The sequence below is a fragment of the Pieris napi genome, chromosome 18, assembly GCF_905475465.1.
Source record: "Pieris napi chromosome 18, ilPieNapi1.2, whole genome shotgun sequence".
NCBI lineage: Eukaryota > Metazoa > Arthropoda > Insecta > Lepidoptera > Pieridae > Pieris > Pieris napi.
This window is the reverse complement of record NC_062251.1, coordinates 6,537,148-6,553,545: the sequence shown is the minus strand read 5'-3', so window position 1 is coordinate 6,553,545 and position 16,398 is coordinate 6,537,148. Positions and strand designations below refer to the sequence as shown.

Genomic DNA, 16,398 nt, shown 5'->3' with positions numbered 1-16,398 from the left:
TATTTTATGTTAATGTCAAACAAATTATTATTCAAACAAACAAAAAATACTTGACACAAATAATATTTATTATAAGTAGTATTAATGCACGATGTTTGTAATAATTTGTTTGACATTTTATATAGATGGATTTTAACTTAGATTAATTTTAATATAGTTCTTTTTCAAGAGATTTTAAATGTAGATATCAGCATGTACTTCATTTCCTTACAAAAAACTTTTGTTTGTTTATGTCATCGAACATCTATGTTAAATTCCATCTGTTTAAGATTTGTTTGCGAACTGTGAATGTTGCTAATAAACTTTGCATGAATTTTTATTTAAGTTTTATTTTAAGGGAATTGGTTATTAACAGAAGGTAAGGAACTTTAACTAACTAACTAACTATTCAGGGTAAGATTCAGAGACAGAAATACGCTGAATCAAATAGGTATTTGTTTTTAAAGACTGAGGATCAGATTCAGTCCAGAATTTAAAAACGTCTCGAGAGGAGACAGCCCTAAGAATGACACATGTCAAAATGTTACTGGATTTTTCTGTATGTCAAAGTTATGGCGATAAGTCTTGGCCCTGAATCTTACCCTAAGAGCTCGCAATTCCTTAAAGCTTACTAAATAAGTTTAAAGAATCCAAGCTTAAAAAGCTTAAACATTATTAAATTTTTAATCATTGCATTAACTTGGCTGAATTGCACTGAGCTTTCAGATAACATTTATTAACTATAGTAATCATTTAATGCATGAGTACGGTTGCTTGGATAATTGTTTTTATTAAAACTTACCTGAAATTAACACAATTTTTTAAATTTAAATAACGAAGTTTCGAGTGATTTTCAGATTAAGATGTAAAATTTCATTTGATAGGTTTTTTTACCATATTTAAATAGTTGAACGATATGCACTGACAGAGAATCGAACCTAGGAACAAGCGTATATTTTACAAGAATTTGAATTTGTAGTTAAGTTGGATTAATCTTAAGTTGAGGGTAGTAGTAAAAACAATTGAAAATTTCAGGTGAACACACTCTGAACGGAGATCATTCGGACGCGCATCAAAGCACCTTTTCCCACAGCAGTAAAGAGGTATGTTTAAATATATGTAAAGATGTATGAATTATCACTAAATAAATTCAAAGCCCTCGTTAAACGTAAATTAATCAATAAAGCTTTTTATAAATTTGACGAATACTTAAATGATCCTAATCCTTGAGATTGATTTGCTCCAGTTCAAACAATTTGTATGACTCAAAACTTAGCGATTAAAAAGAGTGGCGGAGAGTTCTTTCCCGCTCTACGCCCTTGACTTGCGAACTGGTAGTAAATGTAAATTTACAATTATTATTATTATAATTGTACTATATTATATTATTATGATGTATGTTTGGGTTGTCTGGAAGAAATGTTTTTAGTAGTAAAACCACACATTTACATCCTGTCTTTATTTATTTAATTCTGATTTGCGTTATTGTGATATAAATAAAGTGTTATTATTTAGGGTTCTCCATCCAAGGAAATTTCCACCGAGGACTCTCCCAAAAAGGATAAAAAGAAGAAGAAGGGCTTGAGAACCCCTTCCTTCCTCAAGAAGAAGAAAGAGAAGAAGAAGGAGAAGTCCAGCACGCCGCAACCAGCTTAGAGGTATATTCGCGTAAATTCTTTGAGTTTTGTATTTTGAGCAGTCAATATTTGTGCTCAAAAATAATGTAAGTAATGTTTTGTTAAAATGAAATTCCAGTTGGGAATACAATTGCTTTAGAGCGTATTATTACCCCTATTTACTTGTAAGGTATTCTTATTGCACAGAGATATCTTACGAAAATTTCAAGGAAAATGAATATGAAGCGAAAAATCACTTTTCGAAACGATTTTTTCTGGGAATGACATTAGCTCACGCTTTGTCACGTGACCATTTTCATACTAGAGTCTGGCTTATGAAAGAAGATAACGAAAAATCGCGGCAAATTAAAATAAAATCCCTAAAAGTTCGATATATTTTGTGGATTAAACCTACTTGATACTTGATTTTATTTGATTATTTTTTACATTGATTGTAAAGTATTTAGTCTTTTACTATTGATACTTAAAATGACTAGCATTGCATCGAAAACTAAAACTATATTTATTATAAAACACAACTTTATTCGGAATAATCAAATCGATAATAAAATTCAAAATCAAATATTCAATAATCAAAATCAGAATCCAAATCATTGCTGTTATCACTGTCTCTCACATCTATTATGAAACTATCTAAATGTTTAGGCTATTATACCTGTTAAGTATTCGGAAAAAATATATACAGTAGAACCTCGTTAAGTCGAACCTCGATAAGTCAAAAACCTCCAAATCTCGAAAAAATGTTTTGTTCCCTTCCCTTAAAACACCAAAACCTCCATTACTTGAAATCTTGACCCTCTGTTAATCGAAATAATCACCGAGTCCCTCCAAGCCATTTTGGTACATATTTTCACTCTATAACTCGAAAAATTAAATTTGACCTCTGTATCTCGAACATAGGAACGTTTTATTTTACAACCTTTACAACTTGATCATTTGGAATTTATTATCTCTATTGTTCGAACAAAAATAAGTTACCGACTTTAAGAACTTGCCGACAATGTGAGTACACTATTGTTTCTTAGAAAACATTTTAGGAGTATACAATAATAAATTTATGACTCATGGAAACACGTGTTTGCTTGCTTTGTGTCAGGTGTTCAATTTTGATTCCCTTTGATATTTAGCTAAGCCAGTCATTTGTTTCAAAACCTCAAACTCTTTATGTCGAATCAAAATCCGCCTAAGTCGAAATCCTCCATAAGTTGAAAACTCTATAACTCGAATTTTTTGGCGTTTCCCTTGATGTTCGACTTATAGAGGTTCTACTGTAATACAAATAAAAAAGAGTAATTGCATAAAGTATCAAGACAATAAATCAAACTAACCTAAGAAATTCAATGACATTCTGTGTTGCCATCCGAAAGTTTGCAAATTATTCAATTATCTTCTTTCATTAGCCAGACTCTAATTCGAAAAGTGATTTTGTCTCGAGCCCAGTTAGTTTTTAATATCAACTATATTGTATTAATTAATGGATACATTTTGTTCACAGATAATATTGACAAACTACACTGCCATCTCGCTTTCAAAATACGTGTAATGTTAAGAGTTTAATTTTATCGCTTGGTTTACCCACCTATGGCGGGCCGGTTAAAAGATAAAACAACCAAACAATTCGTTACTAGATCTAGGCCCAAATTCTAGAATGTCAACAATCTAAATCTAGTTCCAAAAGCTGTTAAACCATTTTATTCTGTATAAAGTTTGACATATTTGACTTACGTTTTAGAATATGGACCTTAGATTAATATATAATATGTTTATGGCAGTGTGCAGTTACATTCCCTGTATAATGTTGAAAAATGGGCAATAATATTACGCTAGATGGCGCCTGTGGTGTTTTAAAACGCGCTATCGTTTTAATGCATAAATAAAATATCGTGTGGAAATGATATGGTTTCAATCAGTTTCGAATAGCACGAACGCTTAGATGCACGCTTTAGCTTTCTGAAGACTCAATAATATATGTTCCGCCGAGTTAATAATTAATAATTGAAACTATTGTTGCGAATTGGGTTGGTTGTTTTATTTCTTAATATTTAGGCTCTGGGCATCGCTTGCTTATTCAGAACTAAATCACTGGTTAAAAAGTCGGCCAATTAGAACTTGTCTGATTTTTTGTATCTACCCTCGTCAATAAAATATTTGGGAGTAATGAAATTATTAAAATAAATTGTGTTATTGCACAAAAAATTGTAATGTCTTGATAAAAATTTAGTTCTGAATAAGTCATTTAAAAGCTAAAACGCAGAATTTTGTATAAAATTAATTTTTCGTATGGCAATAAATTGAAACTTGCCAAGCCCAATGTTGATATTTTAGATTTTGTTTTAATAATTTTATTTGTCCGCGAATTTTGAGCGATTAAATACTCAATGAAATTATTGCGTTGATTTGAATGAAATTTTTAAATTTGTTGGTGTTCAAAATAAGCGGACGGTGCATTGCGTATTTTTTTATATTAGCATGTAATGCTTAAATGTTGGGGTCTCGCCCTACGCCATTCGTGCTTTTTAAATGCGCACGCATACATTCCGCAAAATGGCGGACGTGTACTGTGTTGCCATTACAAATTTAATATAATATATAGCACTATGAATGTACATTTAAGAATTTATCGGCTAGCCTACTTTGGTAGATTTTTAAATTATTTTATGCCCTGATTTATGCAACATGGCGGCGGTTCTAAATGTCACTTCACGGAATTGTTGACTAGCAACACTAACGTCAAAGCCGCCATGTTGGAGTAATCATTAAGTACAGTTTGTTACTTTTACGATAATTTTACAAGAAATTATATTTTTTTCTATTATTTTTTTCTGGGTTTTATCAATTTGACATTACCTAGAATAAGTCTAGCGTTGTTAAAATGACAAGTTGATTTTTATTAAAGCGTTGTAGTAGGACGGACGTTGGGCCATAGACTTAATATTTAACACCAGTGTTGCCATTAAATATTTTCCCATGTTTTAGATATTTTTACACTTTTTTTGCTACTTTATAGGACGGTTTTAGTATTTTGTTAAACGCCACCTGGTGTTAAAGTTAAATATGGTTCAATATTCTGTATTTACAAAATATTATTAAGGCATTCGGTGTTATAAGTGGAATACAAACTGAGCTTTCCTCTAACTACAAATGGGGCAATAAAATTCAATCATCAATGGCTATAAAACCCAAATGGCGATCAAACTTGACTCCTGTGTTAGCCGTCATCTTGATTTAAAGGTTTTAGTGAATAACTGTCATTTTTGGATTTTAAAAGATTATCTTGAAGTGGTTGGTGTTGCCATAAAGGGGCTGTTCAAGTATTACGTAAGCGGATTTACTGCAATTTATCCATTTCCCCCCCCCCCCCCTCTTGTCAACAAAAAAATAAACGTTTTAATTTTTTGTAGGAGACCTCGAATATGCATTTCGTTTTCAAGCATAGACAATGTGTGGGTTAGGGTGGTCCTTATTCCTAAGAAAAAAATTTTTTTTCTTTAATTTCGCGGGGCACCACGTAATTTGGATATATACCATAAAAAAGTGTTTCAGTATTTTTTTTGAAATTTTTAAATGATATTTAGAGGTCGCTACCAAGGTTTGAATTTTAAATAAAAATTGAAAATCTGTATTTGTTAGAATTCTTTATTTTTATACCCAGGTCTTAAAAATGTTACGAAATTATTGTTATTGTTATTAATTAAGATATTATATAGATATCTGATTTGTTTATTTTAAAGATACAAGGGTTGAATTGTTAGTATTAGGGTACTTTATCCTATACTCTTTTACCATCAAAAGCAAATATTGCTTCTGTTCTTCATTTGTGGTAATTAATTTTTTATATTCTTCCATTCCTCTCAGCTATGTCGTTCACTACTCGCAATGAATGAACGATATTTTTGGCAGCTATATAATCAGCGTCTTCGTTCCAGGTTTCGACGTCTTTTAAAAAAAACATGATGAGCGATCTAGGGTCTGGAAGAATCTTAAGGAATGACTACTGACGAAGTTTTCTTTTTTTTTGTCGATGTGTGCGATGTCAAGGTTTATTCGTTTTAAGCAATCTTCTGTGCCTTAAATTTTGAGTACTTCTACCATTTTTTTCTTTTCTTGAACTGAAACTTCGTCATTGAAAAACGCAAGCGAAACTATGTCTTCTGACAAATTATTTAAAATCTTTATCAGCGCATCAGTATCTATATTTCTGTTGAAGCTTTAAGGTCTATTAATAATTGTAAGTCGATTCTTAGTGCTGACTGACTCGAAGACTGCTTGATCAATATTTGACAAAAATCATCACCGTGAAAATACATATTTCTCTCACAGCCTTTTCGTCCTTCTTCGTTAGCTTAAACTGATGCTTAAATAAAACATTTTTAAACTGTACAAGGCTCTTGCCATCCACTTAGCTCGATGAAGACCAGCAGGTCTCTGAAATGAAACGCTTTTGTCAGGAACACCTCCTAAGGAAATGATAGTAAGATTCAACAGTTCTCTGTAGTCATGTCGAGGTTCATGTACTTGAAGTTGCTTTTATGCAAACGAAATCCTGTCTGCGGCCACTTCTGCAAGAATATTTGCCTCAGCGTCATCAGCTGTTATTGATTTGAAGTCGCTTTGGTCAATAGTGTTACAATTGTTCTTAAATCTTTTGAATAATTGTATATCAGGAGCACTAGATGGGGCAAGCGATTGATCCACTACAGCTGACAACATAATTTCCATTATGTGGTGACAACAAGCAAACCAAAGCTTATTTTTATTCATTTTGCGCTCCAGAAGGACGAATACTCCACGCCTTAAGCCGGTATTTACAGCAGTAGTGTCAAAACATTGTTTAACATTTTACTTTATAGCTCAAATTCCATGACTTTATAGCTTCATAGACAGCTGGACGCACAAGCTTCGCTTGTTCCACGTTCCAATTTTGGAATAGCGAGTAGTTGATAAACTCCATATCCTGATGTCAAAATTGGCAGCCGATCTTTAGTTTTGTGTCCAGTAATATCTTCGAGAAGTTTACCGTCCCAATGGATTGTTAATGACGAATTAGGTTTAAACTCGCTTTTGAGCGAATCTGCACAGCTTTGCGATTTTTGACCCATTACCGACGCATAGTAGATCTATTGACATTAAATTCTGATGGACCATAGCCTGCACATTTCAAAGTAGATGTCACGACCGTAGTTGCTTGTCTGTCACTCAATTAAGAGACATCAAGACTGGTATCTAATTGACTGTTAATAATATAAAAAATATTTTATTTGTAAAAAATTTGACAGCTGGTAGCGACCTCTAAATCTTAACAAAAACAAAAACAAAAAAACACGTATTTCATATTTAGAGGTATATAATCGAATGAGAAAGTGCCCCGAGGATAATTCAAAAGTCGAAAAATAAGGACCACCCTAGTGTGGGTACAAAAGTAAATTATTACTGTTGACGTAATCACTAAATAAGAAAATCAAAGACCCCCCCCAGCCTCCTATAGTGCTTACGTAATACTTGAACGGCCCCAAATCATTAATAAAAATGGTGCAATAAAATTCAGTCACCAATGGGACTGTAAACCCAAAGTTTTAGTCAAAAACTCAGTAATTTGGAACTTTATATGATTTGGTGTTGCCATAAATTTTCTACTTAACTATAAAATATAAACATTTACCAGGTAAAGCCCGTTCCGTGAATCTTAACGTCATTTGACAATGGTCCACTTATAAAACTGAATTATTCTGTACTCTTTAAAATTATGACACTGGCATTCTATGCAATTTTGTGTATTTGTATTGAAATAAATTATTAGTTTTAATGTGACTTTTATTCCTTTCATTTTCAGTTTTTATTTAATCGACTTGGAATTGGTTTTTATTACAATTATAATGAACGAATACTATGTTCCTGAGAAATCTCTGAACAAACGTACACGAAATAGAATGTGCTTAGAAGTCTAAGTGTATGATACTCAGGGCAAACTGTATAAAAATTATACTTTAGTAGTCAAAAAAAAGGGTACGTGTACTTATGTACGCGCGTAAAAAGTTATACTTCTTCTTCTATTATTAAAAATAGTTTTTGATTGCATGCAAATAATTAATTACAATTAAATAATCAAAGACTAGAAAAGGAGTCATTATAGTCAATAAAGTTCAATTTACATTTAAAAAATTAAATAAATAAATATTTATTATTATTCTCTTACATCTCTTATATTGTTTTTAAATTATGTCCAATGCCGTAGCATCTTCCGTGGGCAACTTCATTCTGTTAATTTTGTGTCACGGTGCGCGCGCATCGTAAAATTTCAGTCTCATCAATTTTTCATAACGCGCCTAAAGAAGTATAACTTCAAAAATCAGCAACATTTGAAAATTTTAACAGTAAAATTGTCCATTAAAAAATCGCAAAAGCATCTACCAGGAATGCTTGCCAGATAATGGACTGTGAAATGTGTATTTCAATGTTATAAATGCCTCCATAGAGATTTTTATCGTCGTTATACCAACCTTGATGTGTTAATTATTTTCTTTATTCCTACATAATGGTATTTGCATTATATATTTGCGGATGCTGCTAAGCATCTACCCATGCGACTACTTCAATACAAAAAGTTCCCTCGTGAGTTGTGCCGCGATATTGCGGGCTACTGGCGAGGAAGTTGCGTGGATCTGGTTAGAGCTGGGCCTTCTTAAGTTCTCATGTAATTTTCACACGTGTAGGTATATCTTTTGTATAGTAGTGTTGGCCTATTGGCTTCAGCGTTCGTCTCTCATCCCTGAGGTCGTAGGCTCGATCCCCGGCTGTGCACCAATGGACTTTCTTTCTATGTGCGCATTTAACAGTCGCTCGAACGGTGAAGGCTTTTTAAGGAAATAGCAAAAAGCTTAGTCGACATCACAGGAGACCGAAGAGCTGACAGCTACCTCGGACAAAGAATTAGTCTAGCGTTCAAAGGGGGAACGCTGCCAGTATCTTCGGAACCTTGCCTAAAGGGACTCTTTTTAATAATATATTTAAAGGTTAGTTATTGTTTTTCGTTAAGAAAATTGTAAATAAGTACTTTATCTTTGTTGTTACAAATTACATTTACAATCAATTAAAAAATAATATTACTTATTAAATAGCGACCTCTGTCGCTCCATTCTGCTGTCTGGTGTCTCTGGTTCATCATTTGACAGATTACTTGGCGATTACAAAAAAGAAATAGTCACTAATTTAGAGTATTGTCATCAGATCTTGGATTTATATAAATTAATTGTTTTTGAAATGAAGACGCCTAGATAATATATATACTAGGATGGAGTATATTACTAACTATTGCAAAAATAAGGTAATTTTTCTTAATCTGATCAAGTAATCTTTGAAAATCAATTGCGCCCGTACACATTACAGTAATACCTCGATATGTGTTTTGAGATACAAACAGCCGAGTGATATTTTGCTTTAAAATGAGAGCAAGATTTGAGATACGAGGAATCTCACACTACACACTACACCAACAGTTTTTCCCACCTCAGTCTGTTTCTGTTCTCGTTTCAAGCGATTTGATAAGTTGGATTCGCATTTTTGCTTTTTGTATATTTACAAAACGTTATCACATTTATTTTCATAACCATGGGTCCGAAGATGATATCTGTTGAATTAAAGCGTTATTCTTATTCAAAAACACTCAACAAAAACCACTGATTTTGGGTGCTGGAACAGATTAATGGGATTTAAATTAATTCCAATGGGGAAAAATACTTTAATACGACCAATTTGAAATACTACTATGTCGATGTAATATTGTATTTGTTAACATATAACATTTCGCTAACATAAGTATCTGATACATATAGTAGTAAATTATGTTGGATGCCGCCTGAGCTCAAAAACAGAACTAAGTAATTTAATTAAAATAAAACTTATAATTTAATATCGATGCGTGGCTTCATGCTGCGCGCGATTGCTTTCTTACAAGTCTATATTGTATCTAAATTCTAAATTGTCCTGAGTGAAACCACTAGGGCACATTACTTTACTGTTTATTTAGTTAAAAACATAACTAAAACCAGTAGTAACAATCCGACTTGGTCATATTAAGTATCTGTTTCTTGATATTTAATAGGCAAATATGTTACCTTTCTTGTGAGTGTTACATGCACCCTGAAAAGTTAATTGGTGCAGTTGTGATTCGAACGTACAACTTAAGGGATCAAACGTATGTTCAACCCGACCAATACAACAAATCGTCGGAAAAGACCGGCATCACAGATTGCGAGGCAGTAGGAACAGAATCCTTAGTACTTTAGATGACTGTACTCAGTTGCAAATTGTTATTTGTTAGGTAGGTAGTTTGTCGGCTTTGGGAGACAAGAGTACGCGTCGGCTGTTTATTTATTGAGGTGAAACTTCTTTAGGCGCATGGAGGTAAATTTTTTACGGATGAAACACAATAATAATATTAGCGTCACGATGATGTGCAGCGTTTTTGTCGAAGAAAAGGGAGAGAGCGATTGAGACCGATTGAGAGGGAGTGAGAGGGGCGAATTACCTTCCCATCTATTTATATAATTAAAATTTCGTAAAGAGAATTCATGAAATCTTAGTACTTTATATTTTATGCAAAATACTTTATAGAAATCTCAAATGATGAATTGTAAATTAAAACGTGTTTTTATTATCCATAAAATTCCTAACATATCTTCCTTTTTCCCTCCCTCTAAGTCTTGGAAATTTAAAGTTTTAGATGTGTATAATAGACCACAAGCCCATGAACAAAAAATACCTGTGAAATGACCAAACCTGAATTACGCTTAGAAGGCTGTTACTATATCTGAAAATAGCTCTGAGCACTATGCCGTCATTTCTGAGCGGTACATGTGAGTACGTGAGTGAATGGAATTTCTCAGGTACAATGGGGGAATTTCGACTAATTATTAATGTACGGCTTTGTTATAAGTGTATAGATTATTAAAAATAAATGTCGAAAAACCTAGTGCCGTACAAAAGTGATGGTGCCGGAAGTCGGTGCAAATTTTTCATTCGACGACAGTTGCAGAAGCAATATAGGTCATTTATTACTGTATGGCATTTGTGTGATTCCTTTTGGACACATATACAGATACTTTACCCGTAAACGCCGTACATATTCCCAGCGGAGCGGTCGAAAGCCAAGGGTCGCAACATATGTCTGATTAGCATATAGGTGATGATGATATGAAACAACATAAAATTAAATGATCTTGAGAGTACTTCACAAATAGATAAAATTTTCCAGCATGCCGTACATTTTTTGTGGAACACATAGGTGTATGGGGTAAATTACTTTCCTCAGAAAAGAGTAATTTTCCGGTGACTTTTATCTGTACGGCAATAACACATGTTATTAATACTTTAGACAATCTTCAATAAAAGATAAATGCCGTACACTTTCGATAGTCCGCTACCACCGCCTACCAATACAGGGCGTCCCAAAGTTATGGGAAATGAAGGGAAAGTACCTTAAATATCGTTGATAGGGTATTTTACTAAAAGAAGACTTTATGTTATTTTTTAAAGTTATTAATTCTGCATTCAAAGATTTTTTTAAAATTACTTGCCTCGTCTGGGAATCGAACCGACTTAAATGTAAAAAAAACACCCCTACTTTTATGATGCCAATCGAAAGAATGGCCAAAAACTAATAACTCTTCTTAAGTAACATAGTATTTTAAAAGAAAGGAACAGCGTGAATATATCTTTTTAATCAAATTAAAAACATTATCTATCGTATTCGGCCTAAAAAAATCCCCTACGAGACTGTTACCTCTCTCTGCTGGTACGATAAGGCTGTAAATATTCTTTACAGCCTTATGGTAGTATACTCAGATATGTACAGTTATTAATGACCTTTAGGGACACCTCAAACGTCGTCGAAGTTTTTATCAGCTGTAAAGAATAATCTGGAGTAAAATGTACGGCATCTGGTTTTTTTTGTTTATTTATATTTGTTACATATAAAATAACAATAATCTTTGAAAATATTACTCCCCATATTACTCTAGGAGCATTTGAAAAGTCATCTTAATTTCGGAAATTTCATATATTTTTTATCATAATATTTTTATTTGTTACCATTTATAATGAACGGCTATAATGTACAACGGTAATATTTAGTAACATTATGTAAAAAACAAGTTGCCGTACATTATTCTCTGATCTTACAGCAGTAAGAACTTGGTAAATCCTGAAATTTCGATAAATATTTAATTACACAAATGTTAACTATAATATTTGGACGGCATAGTTATAAAACATTATTGTCCATGTTAAATAATATTTTGAACATGTTGCCGTACATTTTACAATGACCTTAGGGTATATGGGTGTAGGGGTAGGGTTCCGACCCTTGGCTTTCGACCGCTCCGCTGGGAATATGTACGGCGTTATGGGTAAAGTATCTGTATATGTGTCCAAAAGGAATCACACAAATGCCGTACAGTAATAAATGACCTATATTGCTTCTGCAACTGTCGTCGAATGAAAAATTTGCACCGACTTCCGGCACCATCACTTTTGTACGGCACTAGGTTTTTCGACATTTAATTTAATAATCTATACACTTATAACAAAGCCGTACATTAATAATTAGTCGAAATTCCCCCATTGTACCTGAGAAAGTCCATTCACTCACGTACTCACATGTACCACTCAGAAATGACGGCATAGTGCTCAGAGCTATTTTCAGATATAGTAACAGCCTTCTAAGCGTAATTCAGGTTGGGTCATTTCACAGGTATTTTTTGTTCATGGGCTTGTGGTCTATAAATATGAACAAGACATAAAAATAAGTTTGCCGAAGAAGTTTCACTTCTGACATGTGTACTTGTCCTTGTACTTATACGCACGCGCTTTTTTAATTTAAATTATGTTTATTGTTAATGGTATAAAATTGTCTTGAAGTTGTTCTTACTTAAAATGGATCTGTGTTATTTAATTGGAATAAAATTTTAATACTCAAGAATAGAATAATATACTAAATTATTAGAAGTCATTAAAATAATAAATTAATCGTTTGTGTCTAGGGAATACAATTCCACTTGCTGTCAAAGACGAATAAAAAGCCTCCATCCTGTGCCAATAAACCAGTGAAAGAGAAAAGCAAGCGAAGTTTTAAAGGCACGCATTGTTGTGTTTGCTGTTGCGCGTGCGTCGAATTCCTACTCCAATGTTATAAAGGATTAACTTGTGACAGAGATGCACAGATTGGGAAGGCGCTCTGTAATCTATTGATTCACTTTTTGGTTATTTTAAGTGATTGTTTTCGTTTTATACGTAAATTGTGTTGCTGTATTGTCGATGATATTCATAAATAATAAATAATTTGATAAACTATTTATTGAAGCTACCTGAACCTTTGATTAGCTCTCTTTAAGTTGGACCAAACTTTGGTGTCTGACAGTAGTATATCTGGCGATCTCTCAAGAAGTCGTGGAAAATAATAGTTTTAAATGTGTCTGCAATTATTGTCACGATTAAAATGCAATGTATCTTAAACCAGAGATAAAACTTGTTGATTGATTAAAACGTAAATAAAAAGCTAAGTATTATTTTTGTTTCTGGCTAAAACAAGTTTCAAGATTATAATTATACTAAAAGAATATTCTTGAATAGCATTCAATACTTCACAAGTAAAATCAATTTAAGTACCTACAGTGTAAAGTCTATATAACGACACTCAAGGGATTATCCATATTTTGATGTGAAATGGAAAGATGAAATATCTGTATTAGAAAAAGAAAAAGTTTATTTCAGACTAGTGTTAGTAATTACATAACAATTCTTATTTAAACGCTATTGCGTGTAGTCTGCTATTATCGCCTGATGTCTTTTGCTGCAATTATGTTGTATTTTTTTACTTATTTTATTCATATCTTGCGATATTGAGGCATTTTCGTGATAAAGCAATCCCAATTTGTGAGCAAAAGAACCGACAGTCGAGTTATTACGGGCTAGGATAAAGCGATAAAAACGTACACAGCACCGCAGTTTTAACTAATTTTGACAACTTAAAAATTATTATAAAATTTTGACCAGTAAACTTTTAGGATAATGAAGAAATAAGATATATATTATCATCATAAATAATACCAGATAAATCTAATACTTATATAAAATTCTTGTGTCGCGGTTTTGTGGTTAAACTCCTCCGAAACGGCTTGACCGATTCTCATGAAATTTTGTGTGCATATTGGGTATAACTGAGAATCGGACAACATCTATTTTTCATCCCCCTAAATGTTAAGGGTAGTCCACCCCTAATTTTTAGATAAAGCATTAAAAAATACATACAACCTCTAATTTTCACCCCTCTACGATCAACCCCAATATTTTTATTATAAATGATATACATGGCAAAACGACGTTTGCCAGGTCAGCTAGTAAGATATATTTATCGTACATCTATATCAATTTGATAATTATAAAAATAGCCTTTATTTCCAAAACTTAAATATGAATATTGAAGTTTAATTTATACCTATGGAAAAACATAACTTTGAACAGTAGATAGCAATGTAACATTTCGGAACCATAATATGCTGGTATGGGATGCATCCTGTTCAGACACACTGGCCACTTCCCATCTACATGGAACCAACAACAGAGCTGGTGCGGCTTGTGATGCGGCTAAAGCTAAAGCCTGCAAATACAGGGGTCTAGGCGGTGTCGAGACCCTTGGTCCGTGGGGTCCTAACGCTAGGCTTTTTAAGGAAATATCAAAAGTCGTCATCACAGGAGACCGAAGATCTGACTTCGGACAAAGAATTAGTCTAGCTATTCAAAGGGGGAACGCTGCCAGTATCTTCGGAACCTTGCCTAAAGGGACTCCTTTTAATAATATATTTTAGTTATTATATTTTAAGGTTAGATATTGTTTTTTTTTGTTCTTCTATTTTGTGCACTTATTAAATATAAAAAATATGCTTGCATTGTCAGTTGGACATAGAACCTCCATCTTAAATAGACTTTTAAATGGAAAAATAATATTTTGTTGGACTTTTTCGTAGATAAAAATGTCTTCCATAAAACTGTAGTACATCACTTTGCTCTATTGTCAATATTTTATTAGTTTTCACTTGGGTTACACTATCCGACTATCGTAATTTCAGGGTTCTGGTGGAATAATTTTTCGAAGACCTGGAGTCTATTCAATGCTAACAATCAAATCTTTCCTCTTTATAGGTTGATTTATGTTTGACATGACACTTTTTTTTTATGGCTCTGGCACGGTTTGTGCATTAGCCAGCGTCAAGTATAGGATTTTTATAATTCGTGCTTTTTGCCTTAGAAATTCGACCATGTCCTCCATGTACGGTTTAGGCACTCGCCCGGTACCGCACAACCCTCCCATAGGCCGAGAACAAATTTAAATTAAATTAAAACTTGCCCTCGAACCGGGAATCGAACCCGGTACCCCTCACCTAGCTGCCACTTAATCCGAAGACCGCTAGGCTATGAGGCCCCTAACATGACACTTTCACTTAATAGTATTCGTGGGATACAATAAATTAGATACAAGACGGGATTTATAGTTGGCCTACAATCTACTTAATGTCGTGGTGGGTGGTGAGCTCCAAGAACTCGGTTTTTTGTGGGCCAGTTAGTGTGTTGCAGATCCCCGCTATCAAAGACGTAGTAGGTTCACCATGGAGAGTGTTCAGAGGAGTTGTTCGGTCTAATACCTGCAGCTGAGTTTCATCATCGGACGTCAAGGCAAAATACAAAATACCATCCGTATCACCTCGACGTCCGTCGTTCCACAACAGAGCGTTTTCTAAGGCCGTTTTTGCCGCGCACCACCACTATGTTGAACCAGCTGCCCACAGAAGTATTTCCGAACCAATTCGACTTAGGGTCCTTCAAGAAAAGAGCGTACCAATTCTTGAAAGGCCGGCAACGCACTTGCGAGCCTTCTGGCATTGTGAGTGTCCATGGGCGGTGTCACTTAACATCAGGTGAGCCTTCTGCCCGTTTGCCTCCTATTACATTAAAAAACAAAAAAAAAATAGGCGCAACTACTGAATGCTGTCTTCGACTGTCGACATCTTTATATGATCGCAGTGTGAGTTCACACTTCACAGTAGTGATATTGTGTATCTATGTATTTAATATTATAAATATATTATTATATGTATTTTTTAATTATTTTTGTAAATAAATAAATAAATCTTTGTAATAGGTGAGATATCGAAAACATTTTTTAGTTTTGTGCCATTCAACGGCGGATCCAGGGGGGGGGTCATGGGGGTCATGACCCCCCCCTGAGCAGGACTTAGGTGGACCACTAATTGAACATAATGATTTTATATATAAATTTGTCGCCATACAGATTATATGTTACTACATACCCTCAATATTTAATTAATTTTTATATAATATAATAACTTTGTATGATGGGCAAACGTTTAGTCCAGTCAAATTATGGCTAAAAACGGGTTAAATAAACATGAGCGAACACAGTTTAGGGATTTTGAGGATCGATAGGGGGGTGTATTCTGAGCATAAATTCCAATTTGAGGGGTTGTACTGAGGTCAGCTCAAGGTCATTTCGATGGAAACGCGTTTAATTCGATATCTCGAGAATGGTTAGTGTTAGGCGAAAAATTGTAGAGACCTTTTCTTTTCCTAACTAAATTTACTAACTTTTTTATTTGAAACTTTTTTTTATAACATTAATATTTTTCAAGTTATTACTCCCGCAAGGCAGAAATTTTACTTTTTTTTCAATTTTTCGTCGTTTTCTCCCCAACGATTTAATTTTATTAAATTT

The 16,398-nt window shown here is 33.5% G+C and overlaps 1 protein-coding gene and 1 long non-coding RNA gene across 7 annotated transcripts in view; both read left to right on the top strand.

Annotated features, from left to right (window-relative positions):
• Nucleotides 1–3,766, top strand: part of LOC125058631 (protein hu-li tai shao) — an 87,233-nt gene extending 83,467 nt beyond the window's left edge. For all 6 annotated transcript variants that reach the window (XM_047662744.1, XM_047662745.1, XM_047662743.1 and 3 more), the window contains 3 exons: nucleotides 1,015–1,082; nucleotides 1,495–1,637; nucleotides 3,112–3,766. In XM_047662744.1, the coding sequence (XP_047518700.1) occupies nucleotides 1,015–1,082; nucleotides 1,495–1,635 (209 nt within the window). In that variant the 3' untranslated portion in view covers nucleotides 1,636–1,637; nucleotides 3,112–3,766. The remainder of the gene's footprint in view (nucleotides 1–1,014; nucleotides 1,083–1,494; nucleotides 1,638–3,111) is intronic.
• Nucleotides 3,767–8,800: 5,034 nt separating this feature from the next.
• Nucleotides 8,801–12,962, top strand: LOC125058785. Its single transcript, XR_007118507.1, has 2 exons — nucleotides 8,801–8,937; nucleotides 12,653–12,962. It is a non-coding gene; the product is annotated as an uncharacterized LOC125058785 (long non-coding RNA).
• Nucleotides 12,963–16,398: the final 3,436 nt, after the last annotated feature.